Genomic DNA, 14893 nt, shown 5'->3' with positions numbered 1-14893 from the left:
GCGTTGCTCTACTTCCTGGTTAAGGGGAAAAAGATATATATCTACAAACCTGTGTTGGGTTGTTTAGCTTAGCGATATAGTCCACATTTTTTTTGTTTTTTTTTACGTAACCTGGATTGACCGGAAGGTCATTAGCATGTGTCAAAACATTCGTTTTTCTGCACTTGGTATTTAAGGGAATGGTCAAGGTTTCTTGGCTATGACCTGGACTCTCTCGGGGAAGGTCATTACCTTAGCTATACTTTTTGGTTGAGCGAAAAAGCCATATCTCTGCAAATCTATGTTGGTCAATCATTTGACATGGCCATGTGATTGACCAAAGGCTTTTTTTTTCGTAACCTTGGATTGGAAGATAATTAAGGAAGGTCATTAGCATATGATCAGTAAACTCGTTTTTCGGTAATCAGTGTTTTAATGGAATGGAACTTTCCACCTCGAACTACCTTGGAGGAGGTTCATTAGCATTGCTCTATGACCTTAAGTGGAAAATATGTCTAAGAGAAAAGTAGTTTTTGCGTATTTTGTTTTTGTTTTTAAGACATAATTTCCGGACCTTTCAACTACGGTGAACAAAATGACCTCAAATTTTGATTGGATGTGTTTGGGGAAATGGTGGGCGTGGGTCGGTTGCCCTCCAATCACTTTCGACTATTAAAAGGGGCACTAACCCTTTCAATGTCCAATCGAATGAGCCCTTTTCGATACGAAGTGCCCTGGTCTAAGACAAACCAAACCAAAGAAAAAATAAAATAATACATTGTGCCAACATCGTTTTTTACTTGGGCAGCGTTGTTGCACTGCCTATGATTCAAAGGCAGAGGACAGGGGCGGATCCAGGATTTTTTTTAGGGGGTACGCTCAGTGACAAATGCTGATGGAAAGCCGATACGGTAAAGGTACATACATATATATATATATATATATATATATATATATATATATATATATATATATATATATATATATATATATATATATATATATGTATATATGCTGTGGAAAGCCAAGTAGAAACTGAACCTACTGCTCTGACGGTTTAGGAACCATCCCAAACTAACTCGCTTTGATGCTATATCATTTCCCCAACTACTTTTTGGCAGCTAATGTGGCCCTCCAGCAAAAATGTTTGGAGACCCATGGTCAAGAACAGGAAAATGAGATAAAGTAGGACCACTCAAGAAGGTGAAATGTAAACAGGGACGCCAACTCAAGAAAATGTAGGGGAGATGAGGGCAAAGTTTTTTTTTTTAATCTAGGGCGTACAATTGTTTTTTTTTTATTTCTTTAATGAAAATACCAACAAAAGTCATTTTTGAAATCTGGTAGGGGGAGGATTGAGTCCATTGGCTTCCTCTCCATGCTCCCAATTGACGCCCCTTCAAGTAAATACCCTGGGTTAAAACCGGTGCGTTTTCTCCGAAAGCTTATATAAAGAACCAATTTGTTATCAGCTACTTCTGCATTTGAGCAGTTCTGCGTTTTTCCGGCATCTGCTGTACGTAAGAAGTTTTGAGTCAAGAAAAAAATACGCATCTAATAGAACCCTGATTAAGCTGAACTTCCTCTTAAAGAAAGAATTAAGCTGAAAGAAAACCACTGAAAGCTCTAGATTTTGTTATTTTGTTTGAATTATATTTGTATTGAAGATTTTGTGATTGTGAGCTATTTTATGGATTTTCTTTAGATTTTTTGGTACTGGTGCGCTATATGGTCGCTTTTTATATACTAATGAGAGACGAAACCCGCCAGATGGTTATTTTCAAGAGACCGCTATTAAGAAATGGAATGCAAAGGGTAGTTTTCATTGCGTTTATGATATTTAAACTGTTGTGTTTTTTTTGGGGGGGGGGGTTTAGGGGGAGGAAAAGGTACCTAGGTTAGGTTACATATTTAATATATACTATGCTTTACCCAACTTTCTGTGTCGACTTGGAGATAATCAGCTTAGCCTAAGCGAGATAAAGGGTGTTTATGCAGGTATATTTTAATTAAATGTTTAACATATAGAGGTGGGTAGGTATTCAATATGGTGCGTTCTGGGCGGCCTGCTTTCCATAATTCTCTGTTGTGTTTTCCATAATTTTGTTACTAAGTATTATATTATCATCATATTTGTGTATACTTCCTTAGGATTAACCTAACTTCACATCTTTGGTGTGGTCACTATAATACGTAAGTACCTCGTTTTGTTCTTTTCTGTTTGAACTCTTCGTAGTTACTTAGATCTAATCTAACTTACCTAAAGTAATAAAACAATTTTTGCAGGCAGCTCAAGGAGGATACGTGAACCCTTTACTTCCAACGTTACTCCGAAATGGAACTATTCAGCAGCCAAGAGTCTCAGGGTAAACTTTCTCATTTTATAACTTTAAATGCAAAATATGCGTTATTACTCTGATAAACACCTGAAGTGTTTCGTACGGGGAAGTGGGACGCCCCCTCCCTCAATGTGTTTGCCATTTAACAATGAAAATAAGCCAGAAAACAGTAATATAAAGCGTTTGCCAGGTAAGGGGAAGTGGAGCCCCAATCTGCTTTGTCGTCGAGTACTTCAATGATTTCAAAAAGGTATGAACACAAATATTGTAAATAGAAAACATTCTTATCAGCTGTAATTATCACCACAGGTGGTAGGTAAGGGGAAGCAGAATGCCCGTCTCTCCTAATGTTTTTACCATTGGTCTTCAGAAACTACTCGTTACCGAAAGATCCATCCCAGGGCCGGATAAAGGGTGAATGGAGCGATTGGGCCCCGAATTTGAGAGGGCCCCGCGTTACCATTAAAATGAACAAAAAAAAGTTTTTAAAATTCAAAGCAAATTGTTTTTGACAATAAGGGAAAAATTATGAGATTCAAATAATTAAAAATATATTTATTTTAAGTTTGCATTGTTGGATGAGATTTGTTAATGTGTTTATTATTATATAATATATACGTGATAATATAGAAAACTGATACCCGTAAAAGATCTTGTCAAATTTTTTGAATTTAATCGGGATAGTCATACATTAGAGAGATTTTGCACAACGTACGTAAACTTCTATGCGGACATATTTTATTTAAATATTTAATATATAAAGAAGGCCCCACAAAAAGTTCAATCAGACTCTGCACCTATTCAATCCGCTCCTGATCCCTCCCCTGCCTTTAACCAAATTCTTTATCCATCTGTATGTGTATTTGAGTCTAATATTGATTTTTCAATCTGCAAATGTAACTTTTATATAAAAGAATGCACTCTCAGTGTTTGCACCTTATTACCACCAGAAAACAACATGGTTAGAAACAAGTATCAAGCAAAAACAACCCCTTAAAATTTAACATTATTATTTCCATTTTTATTTCCATAAAAATGGAAATAAATAAAAAAATTATATAATAAAAATATAAATAAAATAGTTAAAGGTACTTATTTAGTTACCAGGCAACACGCGAGAAGTGAAGTTTGGTTAATACTAATGAAATAAAACAAAATATGGTAAAAATATAATAGCTTAGAAACAAATTTGGGCTCTATGTTTGCAAATTAAGGGGGGGGGGGGTAGAGCAGAGCATATATTAAATACGTAATCTAACATAATCTAGGTACCGTTTTTGGCCCCTTCAACCCCAAAAACTAAAGTTAAAACATTTTTCACGGAGTGAGCAATACCTCTCAAGGCAGCGGAAACCACTATATATTGGAGACTAGCCGGTTATCTGATCTGATGTTCGCAATACAATTCTCGCGTGTTGCCCGGTAACTAAATAAGTACCTAAATAAATGAATAAACTTAAAATACACTGCTCTGTGGTAAACCCCGCGTTGAGACCTATAAACATAGAAGCTGCACGAATATGCAGCTACAACTCCCGCTTCACTCTTTGACAAAACTAGATGCCTCCTCAGTATATAAAATAAAAAAAAAAATGAAAAAGAAAACACCCGTAGAGTATAATTTTTTTGAAGATCAGAGGAAGAATATTCTGCCTTTTTCACCCCAACATGAAATATCAAGCCATCAAACCCCTCCCTCTGGAAAAAACTTCCTGGAAGTTTCACCTCTGTACCCAAGCCGCGATACAAAAATGTAACCTTACTAAAATTACGAGTGAAATTCGTCTCATTTGTAATTAAGCCTACTGATTGTATGTATGAGCAGAAATACTCGCTTGGCTTTAGATTCACGTCGTATGACGTCATGGGATAAGTCTTTATTCCAATCCTTGGGGGATCGAGACTGGTTTTCAATTGCCGAGCCATCAAATGTAAACTTACCCTTTAGGAGCCATAACTTCATTAGCAGAACCAAGGGCTTGCACCGTGGAGGAAGAGAGCTGAGTGTAAAAAAAATCCTGGGTATCTACCATAAAGTGTGAGTTTTAGCCACTTGACGAATTCAGGAAATATGCTAGACGCTGGAATTAAGACTGGTTGCATATTGACCATCAAATGTGGAGAGACCGTCCTGTAGCCAAACATGCCGTCGAATCTCGATCGCTATTATAAATAAGGGCTTACAACGTGAAACTTGTACTAATCTTTAAGTGTCTTGCAATCGTGGAGAAAACGAGCTGATGGCTAAAAAAACTCGGTTATTTACCATGAAGTTGTGACCACTTAGTGAATTCAGGAAAATATGGTATACGCTGGGATTGAGACTGTTTGTTGATCGTCGATTCATCAACTGTGGAAAGACAGTCCTGGAGCCAAATATATCGCCGGATCTCGATCGCTGTGAATAGCAAGGGCTTCCGGCTCGTAATAAGCGATGGTGTAATTGTCTCTTGTTGCAATCATAGAGGAAACGAGCTGTTGGTTAAAGAAACATTCGGTTATATACCATCAAGTTCGACTTGTGGTCACTTGACGAATTCAGGAAATATGATGTATACTCGGATTGAGATTGGTTATCGTCGAGTCATCAACTGGAAAGATCGTCCTGGAGCCAATCATGTCACCGGATCTCGGTCACTGCGAAAAGCAAGGGCGTCCGACGTGAAATAAGTGATGGTGGAAATGTCTCATGTTGCAACCATGGAGGAAACGAGTTGTCGGTTAAAGAAACATTCGGTTATATATCATAGAGATCAGCTTGTTGCTATTTAGCAAATTTAGGAAATATGGTGTACGTTCGGATTGAGACTGGCTATCCTCGAGTCATCAACTGAAGAAATACCATCCTGGAGCCAATCATGTTTCTAGATCGCCGCGATAAGCCAAGAGTTTTCCATGTCAAATAAGTACAAATATAATTGTTACGTGTTATATATCTGGAAAATTTTATAAATCGTATCGTATCTGAAGAATTATAGATGTGTAAAACGTTTCGTTGAATGTCTTTTCAGGAAGGCCATCATCTGTTGCCGATCATATGAGCCAGTTATCACTTTGAAATAAAACCTGCAGCCAGTTTTCTTTTTTATGCCACAAAATAATTATTTTTTATTTTTTTTATTTATAAAGTTTTTGTAATTTTTATAGTATAGTAGAGTTTTATAGTCTCTATAATTTTTTTGTAGAGCGTCCATGATTCAAGCAAATTTGTCGGCTGCATATCCAAGTTATGCTAGATACCCAGGCGCTCCTATGAACCAACCAGCTTCACCTAGACCTGCTCAACAGGTTCCAAAGCCTCCCCCAGGTCTGATTCCTGTGCCTAGTGGAAGAAGCCCAGCCGGAAATGCAAAAACAAATGGAACCAGTAGTCCTACAACCCATGCCCAGGTACTTATGCCCCAAAGATGTTAAGATACCCTTCCTAATAATGTTGTTGTCTTTCAAAATACTGGAATTTCCTGAATAGGATCTGGTAGATCCAGGGGGGGGGGGGCGTTAGTGGGGACCACGGGCCCCTAAGATCTTTTCTGCCGCTCTCAATTTTTTTTTTCTGTTTCTCACTTTTTAAAAAAAAGTAAATTTGGTCAATTATTGGCGCCCTTCCCACATTGGCCCCCTCTCAAGATTTTGCTTATTGGCGCTTTTGTCACGTTGTCCTCTCCCCCCAAGATTTTGTTGTATATCCGCCCCTGTAAGACCATACTGATATATACTTCAAAATATCCTTTAAGCTCAACTGTCGGGGAAGGGGGATAGCTCTCCCTGTGATTGATCTGAAGGGCCCCTCACTCACTCATTGAAAAAATCGAAACAGTCTTCGAACACCGCACTCTTTTAAGGATTTTACCCCTTCCCCTTTAGGGATTGGATATGTTTTCCTATGATCATGTGCATAAATTGCAAACAATAACATGGCCAGTAAATTAATTCTTAGTGAAAAAATAAAGTAATTAGGTTATTTAGATAATGAGGAATTTATGACTTTTAAATACACGTGATCATTATTTTTTTTTTCCAAAACTTAGTTATTTAGATTTCTTCAAAAAAATTTCGATAAAAAATACTGAAGTTTTCTTCTGAATTCAAAAGTGTAACAAGCCGTAAAAGTGGAGAGTATTAATTCTTAATATAATAACTATTGATTAGATTATTTAGATAATGAGGGACTTATAAACTTTTAAACTTAATCAATCATTACATTAAAAAAAAATCTTGTTTCTTCTGGCAAAATTTGGTTGTTTTGAATTTCTTCAAAAATACTTCCAAAAGTTAAGAAAAAAGTTATAGAAGTTTTTTTCTGAATCCAAAAATGTAATCAGATATTTAATATCATTCTTGACTTTTTGTCATGCTTTTAAATTTCTCATTTTCGACACAAAAAATTCCGAAGAATTATTTGGGATTCAAATAAATAAGAGGGAATATTTATATATATTAATAATAACATTATATTAATAATTTTAAGATTAATATAGATTTATTAATATTAAGATTTACAGCAGGGCCGTGTTCAGGATTTTCTCTTCTTTTTTTGGGGGGGGGGGTGAGGCTCGAACAAATCTATTTTTTTTTTATTCAGAAAAGTGCTGCATGTTTTTCGAGTACCTTTACGTTCTCTTCACGTTTAATGAACTCTAATAAAGGTGGTAAGGTAGTCAGGTTTCTGCTAATTTAATTATCTTCTAATTTCCATCAATAGTTTTATATTTGATGTATTTAAGGCTCTTCGATAATGTGAAGAATAGTCCTATCTCGTCGATAGGCGTAGAGTACGGTGGGGGCCAGGGGGTCAAGGCCCCTCCCCCCAAGAAATTTTGAATTCTGCCCTGTAACGTTCAGATTATTAGCACAAGCATATTTCACAGTCATCTTCTCAGTCTCTTAATACTGATTCTTATTACTGATCATGCAAATCAGTTTCTTTTCCTTCCTGGTGAGCAAAGTATAATCACCTACGGAACAAGTACTGACAAAACCTATCCTCTCCACACAAAAAAGTGACCCTTTGTATACCTATGCGAACCTGGCAACTAAATTGTGTACTTACGCAATTTATCCCGGTCACTCGTCGCCTGAATCACGCTCTAGCATAATCATTGGCCGGAGCAAAGTACTTTGGCTCGGAGCGATTAAGTAGTACAACATTTTGCGTCTAGAGCCGCTGAGGTACGCGGGGTCACTTTTGGAGAGTTTTGTCAGTACTTGTTCCGTAGGTAATTATACTTTGCTGGCGAGCAAAAAAAGAACCTGTCGATTTTGACCGTTACAGCCATAATTAGGCTTCAAATTTAATCTTGATTTGGCATGAGCCCCCTTTTCCTGGAAAGTGAACGAAAGTGAAAATGGATAAAATCCGCTGGCGAAACCTGATCTCAGTGATCATTTTGAACTTGAACGGAATATGAGTGAAAGAAACAGAGGCGAAAACTTTAACAGTGAGAAGATTAGAATACTATTTTTCTGCTAAGAACTCTAAAGACAACCGAGTTTACAGATGGGAACTCACATACTGGTACCGAAACAGGATAGATAAACGAACAATCCAGTACTTGTGATTTTAGTGGTAATGTTCGAGCTAGTGATGTAAATGAGAAAGCGAATGAAAAAGGTAGCCCTAGTAGTAGCAATGTGTCTAGTGTAGCTCATACAGTCAGTGTCAGCGATGTCGGTAGGAATAGTACTACGAAGGGCAGAACATTTCAAGCTAGCTGGACTGAGAAGTACCACTGGTAACGACACGACTAAGAACGGTGCTGTGTGTACAGTCTGCACAGAAGCAGTGAATATGAAACCGTCCCTTCCAAAGACTTCTCACGCTAAAGGCTCCTTTGACACATTCGTAACGAAAGGGTTGAGCAATTGGAAAAAGGTGCTCGATCGCTTTAAGTCGCACGAAGCTTCGGCATTTCACAAAGCAGCTATCGCAACCACAGACTCTTTGCACCGCGGTAATGACATGAGTCAACAGCTAAGTGCACAATATAAGGATGAATCGCATGACTCTCGCAAAGCTCTGAAGCTCATATTCTCGCCTTTGAAGTACCTTGCCTCACAAGGAATGCCTATAAGAGGTAAACAAGAAGGGTCTTCGAACTTCCGACGCCTTCTCGAACTAAGGGCAAATGATGTTCTAGTTTTATAAAAGTGGCTTTTTCAGACCAGAAAAGTACAAGTGGTTGTCACCTGACATTCAAAATGAAATATTAGAAGATATGTGCCCTGCTATTCTTAGACTCCTCATAGATCAAGTGAAAAAGTACAAGTATTTTGGGGTGATGCTTGATGAAACCGCTGATGTTTCCTGTAAAGAACAGATTTCCATTTGTCTTAGAACTGTTGATGACAACCTTGACATAGGCGAAATGTTTTTTGGATTTTATGTAACTGAAAATACAGAGTGAAACACTATTTAAGTGCTTGATTGATGTCCTTTGTCGTTTCGGTCTTTTGTTACAAAATTGTCGTGGACAATGCTACGACGGCACTGCTAACATGTCTGGGAGCGAAAGGGGTCTACATTCTCTGGTGAAGGCCCAGGAGGGAAGAGCCTTATATGTACATTGCCGTGCTCGCTGTCTGAACTTGGTTGCTCAGGATGCGGTGGAAACTAACATCAATATGAGGAACGTTATGAGCGTGGTCCAGAGATTTATCGCTTTTGTTAGAGGCTCCCCGAAAAGGTTGTCAAGTTTCAACAGCGTAAAGCTGGATGAAGGGGTGGCACTCCGACCATTCTGTCCAACTAGGTGGATCTTAAGAAAGCCCTCTATCGCGGCAATCACTATCAATTACTTCGAAATAATTCACTGGCCCGAGGACTTCAGCAATCACCCAGAATACCGTAAATAGACAGCTGAAGCTGATGGATTTCTTGAGACCTTTACCAACTTTAATAAGTTCTTCAAGCTAGAAATTCTTCGTATTATCTTTACTGCAGTAGAAGACTCGAATACTACACTTTAAAAAGCGCAGCTCCACTTAAGAGAGGCAGAGGAAATTATTGATTGCCTCCGAAAGGTCTTGGAAGGTATGAGAAATGAACATCGCTTTAAACTACTATGGGAGGCAGCTGTCTCATGTGCAAACATTCTGGGTCTTAATGAACCAAAGCTCACGAGAAAACGCTAAGTTCCCAGTCGTTTTGATGGAAGCGGTGCTCATTACCATCTGTCTAAGCCTGAAGATACTTATCGCTAAGTTTCCTATGAAGCTATCGATTGCGTACTGATGGGCTTGACTACGAGATTTGAACCAAGCCAAACAACTCAACATCTCTCTAAAGTAGAATAGTTCGTCATAGGTGTATCTGACGTTTCGTACGTGCAAAACTTCTATAAAGATGATTTTGAGGACTACGCCCAGTTGCAGCTGCACCGAGACATACTCCTTGATCAAGCTAAAGCGAAAAAAAGGAGATCCAGAAATTTGATGCTGTTGTCATTTTTCCGAAAGAAAATGATTCCCTTGGCAAAGTTGCTCACCAGATGGTGAAGTTAATTAGGATAGTGTTGTGTATACCATTTTCAAACTGTACTTCGGAAAGATCGTTTTCAGGCCTCCGAAGGCTAAAAACATATCTTCGGTCGATCATGGCCCAGGAAAGATTGCATTTTTTAGCTGTTTTGTCAGTGCACAGGGAAGTCCTAGAAAGGGTAGACTGCAACAAACTCACAGACGAGTTCATCAAGTGAGCTCAAGTTCGGATGAATACGTTTTCACTATCCCATTAGATGTAGCATGCATTAGAACTTAGAAATGAAGGAACTCTTTGTATTCCACCGGCCCGTAGCATTGGTGAGTACCGATTATCCACGGCTTACAGCCGAGGGGAAATTTTGGCACCTTGGGTCAGGTTCAGTCTAAACAGAAATATTTCGCAAATTAGCGGCGAGATTCTATTCTATAAATTAACGGCGATATTCTATTGATATAGTAATTTTAATCGTATACTAAAAGCATCTAGCTATTATCACAAGAAGGTCAGAGAAGCCTTTAATACAGTGTTAAAATTTCAAACGTTTGCTTTTATTTTTGCTCGAGGAGTCTCGATGTTGTACTTTGGATTTTTGTTCAGAGACAAATAACGTTTTTTTTTTTTACCTCATCTCCCATAAAATAAAGCTTCCGATAAAAAAAAAGATTCCTAACCAGAAACTCTGTTGTGAATTTAAGAGACTTAAAACAACATAAAACAACACAGACATAAAACATAAAAACAACATGAAACAACAGACATAAAATAACATGTCAAAATACACGTCCCATCTGACCCACATCTCCCTTAAGGCAAAAACAGCTTTTATGTTGCTTTGTTTTTGGTGCACGGGTTGCCCCCCCACCCCCGGATAAATCGAAACTTTGCGCCTATGATCTTGTTCACTGCAAGCTTTTTTAGTTTGTGTGACCAAAGTGTTCAGAATTAATTGGGTGATCTTGCCATAATTTGTATAGCTTTTATAAGAGATCCAAATAAACGACAGGGAAAATTTCAGAAACTGTTTTTGAAAAACTTTTTCTGAAGTTGTTCTGAAAAAAAAAATCAGAAAAACTGTTAATTTCTCCTGTTTTGTGCCAGAGATAGAGACGTTCATATTTAATGAAACGTCATTAGGAAGCTTTTTTTTATTTATTTAACGGTTCAGAATTTTCTTTATAAGGTCCAAGAAAAGGCAGTCTCTAAAAACATCCTAGTATACCTGCTTGGAAAACATTAAAAATCAGCTCAAAAAAGTCTCATTGAATAATTTGACGGCTTCGGAAGTTTCCTGTTGCGCTAATTGCCTAGATTGAAATCTTTGCGGGGACAGGATGCACATTATTTATACTGTGTTTTGATTTACAATTGGTCAAAGATTATAGGCTTCATTTGTTTTAAGCTAGCCTCTCGATAGTTTTTCGAACTATTGAAACATCTAAGATCTCCTATCAGTTTTCACCTCTCAAAATCAAAACTGCATCCTGTGTCGATGCTATAATTTGCATGATATAGCTAGTATGCTGATTATATATACTATATATAATATGATATAATATATATTATATATGCTAGTAGCATGATTATAGCTAGTAGTTGTAACACATGAGGCACATAAAAAAAGAAAGAACTATGCATGTGCATGCTCCCCTCCCCCCTCAATTTGTGATTTTTACGGATTCCCTGTAATTTCTTAGATTTTGCGGATGAGATCGCCTTTTTTGCCATTTTTTATTCCCTCTTCCTGACCGTTAAAAGAAGTTTATATGCCAGTGACTGCTTCGTGTATGTTGTGTTGAAAATGGAAGTTTTTTGGTTCTGTTTCGAACAACTATAGGATCTATGGTAAATCTAGAAAACGTATACTCTTTGGATATAATGCGCCAATTTTTTTATTGTAATCCTAGTGCCTTAATGTTTTAAACTAATATTTGTTTAATCTTGTTTTAGATACAGCCGGCTCAATTTAGAGTTGCGAAAGTAGCAATTGATGGAAAGGGCGTTCCTGCCATTAATCGAAAGCCCTCCGTATTTTCACCTGATTTAGTGACATTTCACGTAAGTCTTCTTATTCTTCTTCGGAAACCTTTGCCACTTGGGAATCATTGATTCCCTTTCGGCATGTAAATCCGTTTTTTGGAGTTTTGTTGAATGAAATTGACTGTTGCCATCTACCTTTGTTTAAAGTAGTACCATCTATCTGTGATTAAGATAACGCTGTCTATTTTTGGCAAATAAGTGTGCATTAGAATTGTTTCGATTATGATTGCTAAAGGATGTGTCCGTCTTAACAACGCAATAACAATGTTTCTTCTTTTGTTTCTATTCTAACAAGAAAACAGAAAAATCTTAATTTCAATCTGTAATAACAATCGTGTTGCCGCTAATAGGGAGGTTTCTGAAATCAGTTTTGCAGAACGCTAATAAGGTAAAGTGCTACACTAAATAGAGTACAGAAGTTGAGGTTTCTGGATTTATTTTGTGCTCAACTCTCGCTCACTCTAAATAACCCAGCAGCTTTAAAACTAATAACGAGGTTCTGTTTCAGAGATCCTTATTTAGTACATGATTCACTATTTTATTTATTATATATTGAATTTAAATAATATTTAATCAACTTGGTATATTTAAATATACAGGAAGTGACCTAGTTTCATATCTTAACCTAGTTTAGTGTGAAACTGTACAAAATAGGTCTTCCCTCTTTAGTTGGTCATCTCTCCAGAAATAAGATACAGTTTAGAATTTGGAATTTAAGTCTTTGATTATGTTATTTGAGAACGACTTTGGTTATATTTAGGCTGAAAGACCAGAGTTATCTATGAACTAATGTTACATGATAGGCTTTACTATCTTGAGCTAAGCAGTGTTTAATCTTATAATCCCCACCAACTTAAAATAAAGGGTATGCAATCCTTAAGAATTTTTACTCTGTAAGAAAGCCATAGTATTTATTTATGTATTTCATATTTATAAGATTAAATATGTCTTATCTGAATATATCAAGTTGAGTGAGCTTCTTAGGTGTTAAGTTGCAACCAGGGTTGCCACCCGATGAAACTAAAAATCACTAGATTTTAGTGATTTTCTGGTTGACTTAGTAGTTTTCTTCAATAATCTAGTGATTTATTTGCTAATTTAGTGATTGCTGTTTATGCTTAGGCAATATAAAAAACACTAGAAATAGTGATAAATCAGTAGGGATGGCAACCCTGGTTGTAACTGAGTTAGCGTTAAGTTAGCATAACAGATCAGAGACCAGAAATCTAGACGGAAGACTTTTACACCACTATCATTAACTGAGGTTACCGTAAACGAATAACGTGATCGCAATAGCGTATAACGGTATTTCAGAAACCTCCCTAATAACACGTAGGTACTAAAAATTGTTACTGAGTTTATCTAATATATTGTTTCCAAAACCTGGGGGTTGAATTCCCGCAGATACGGGGTCGTATTTGATCCAAAAGAAAACTATACGCTTATCTATGAAGACTTATTCATTAATAAGTGCATTTCACTCAAATATGCATAAAAATTAAAAATATTTAAAAGAAAGTAACAATTAATTAGAAAATTAATATCTCATGATAAAACAGGCTATTGACTAAACTATAATTTATAGTTTACTTTGTCTAATTAGAAACGAATTTTAAATATATATGTCTTATTTATAAACTATACCTTGTCTTAAATAATGAGTTGTGAAGTTACTGACATTCATTTTAACTCTTCTTTTGTGTTTTTTTGTTGTTTTTGTTCGGTGGGGGGCTACACTAAAAAGATAATAAAAATAAATAATAACTTTCCTTTATTTTGTTATTATTCAAAGTTAAGCGGAACCTCCTGACACTACCTAGCTATTTCCTTTCGTTTGATCTGTTCCTAATCGCTGAGCCTTCCTTGTACCTAACTCGTAATACACGTAAACTAAGTCAGCCACTGATAATTTCAGAGAGGTCCCGTTTTTCTCTAAGAAATAGTTGGGCTGCTGCGTGGAACCAATACGAGCCTGCTTTTGATTTGTCGTTAGGAATTTCAAAAAATAAGTTTAAGTCCTTCCTTTTGGATAATTAGTTATTCTTTTTTATATTTTTATAATTGCTTTTTAATATTTTTAATATGCTGTTGTTGTTTTTTTTGGGGGGGGGGGTCTTCGTTTTCCTCTTGTTGTCCCATTGCTGGTTGAAAAATTGATTATTTTTTTTTATCGTTGGGTGGGATGTCTCCTGTGGTGTGGTGAGTAATTAATATTATGTCTATTTTTTTTCTCTTTCTTCTTACTTTGATCAATCATCAAATCTATTTCGTGATTTAGTTACTTTAGTTGTTTTATCTGTGCAAAACGAGCTTGTCTCTGCCAGATATTATCATCCTTAATATGTTATGTATATTTGATAGGAAAATAAATGATCCTGAACCTTTTTTAATGACTGTGGACGACTTTTGTGTCCCACAGTTTGTGTTAAATCGGTATGCTTGCTTTGAAGTTTGACACACTAACTTAAATCTTTTAAGTAAAGTAATCGGGTTAACAACGCTTCTTGACTACTGAGGTCCCCGGTTGTTACTGAGTTCCACCGGGTTCGATCTCTGGGTCCAGTATTACTAAGCTAAGGTCAAACCCACTGCGTCATCACAAGACTTGAGGTTGAAGTTTTGTTAAGGTATGGGCTCAGGTTTCGATCCCCGCCGCAGTAAGGTTGAGTGACAAGTGTCCCCGTAAAAAGACCCAGCAACTGAAACGTAAATTTGATGCCCTATGCGCCAGCAGTGACTCTGTAAGACCTTTACCTCCTACCGTTGTTAAGGTAATCGGATTAACGACGCTTCTTGACTAATGAGGTCCCCGGTTCGATCTGTTATAACCGGGATCGATCTCTGGGTCCAGTATTACTAAGCTTTGGTCAAACCGACAGCGCCACCACAGGATATTTAAATCTTCGTTTTCATTTGAAGGTCCATTTTTAAATTTCCCGCGCAATTGATTCGTTTCTGCAATTTTTAGGATGAATTGTTATTAGTTAACAATTACGTTTTTGTGAGCTAAAAAAAAGTGCTAGTAACATTTAGCGAGGTGGAACTAGGCTTAAATCGT

At 36.9% G+C, this 14893-nt stretch overlaps 1 protein-coding gene across 3 annotated transcripts in view; it reads left to right on the top strand.

The window, feature by feature from the left end:
* The window catches only part of LOC148940310 (uncharacterized), a 42455-nt gene that overhangs the window by 20913 nt on the left and 6649 nt on the right, over positions 1-14893 (top strand). For all 3 annotated transcript variants that reach the window (XM_089105732.1, XM_089105730.1, XM_089105731.1), the window contains 3 exons: positions 2266-2345; positions 5504-5708; positions 11746-11853. In XM_089105732.1, the coding sequence (XP_088961858.1) occupies positions 2266-2345; positions 5504-5708; positions 11746-11853 (393 nt within the window). The remainder of the gene's footprint in view (positions 1-2265; positions 2346-5503; positions 5709-11745; positions 11854-14893) is intronic.

The sequence above is a fragment of the Artemia sp. Qi Xiang Cuo genome, chromosome 20 (assembly GCF_049724085.1).
Source record: "Artemia sp. Qi Xiang Cuo chromosome 20, ASM4972408v1, whole genome shotgun sequence".
NCBI classification, from domain to species: Eukaryota; Metazoa; Arthropoda; class Branchiopoda; order Anostraca; family Artemiidae; genus Artemia; species Artemia sp. Qi Xiang Cuo.
The sequence above is the reverse complement of the archived record's forward strand: the minus strand, read 5'-3'. Positions and strand labels throughout refer to the sequence as shown.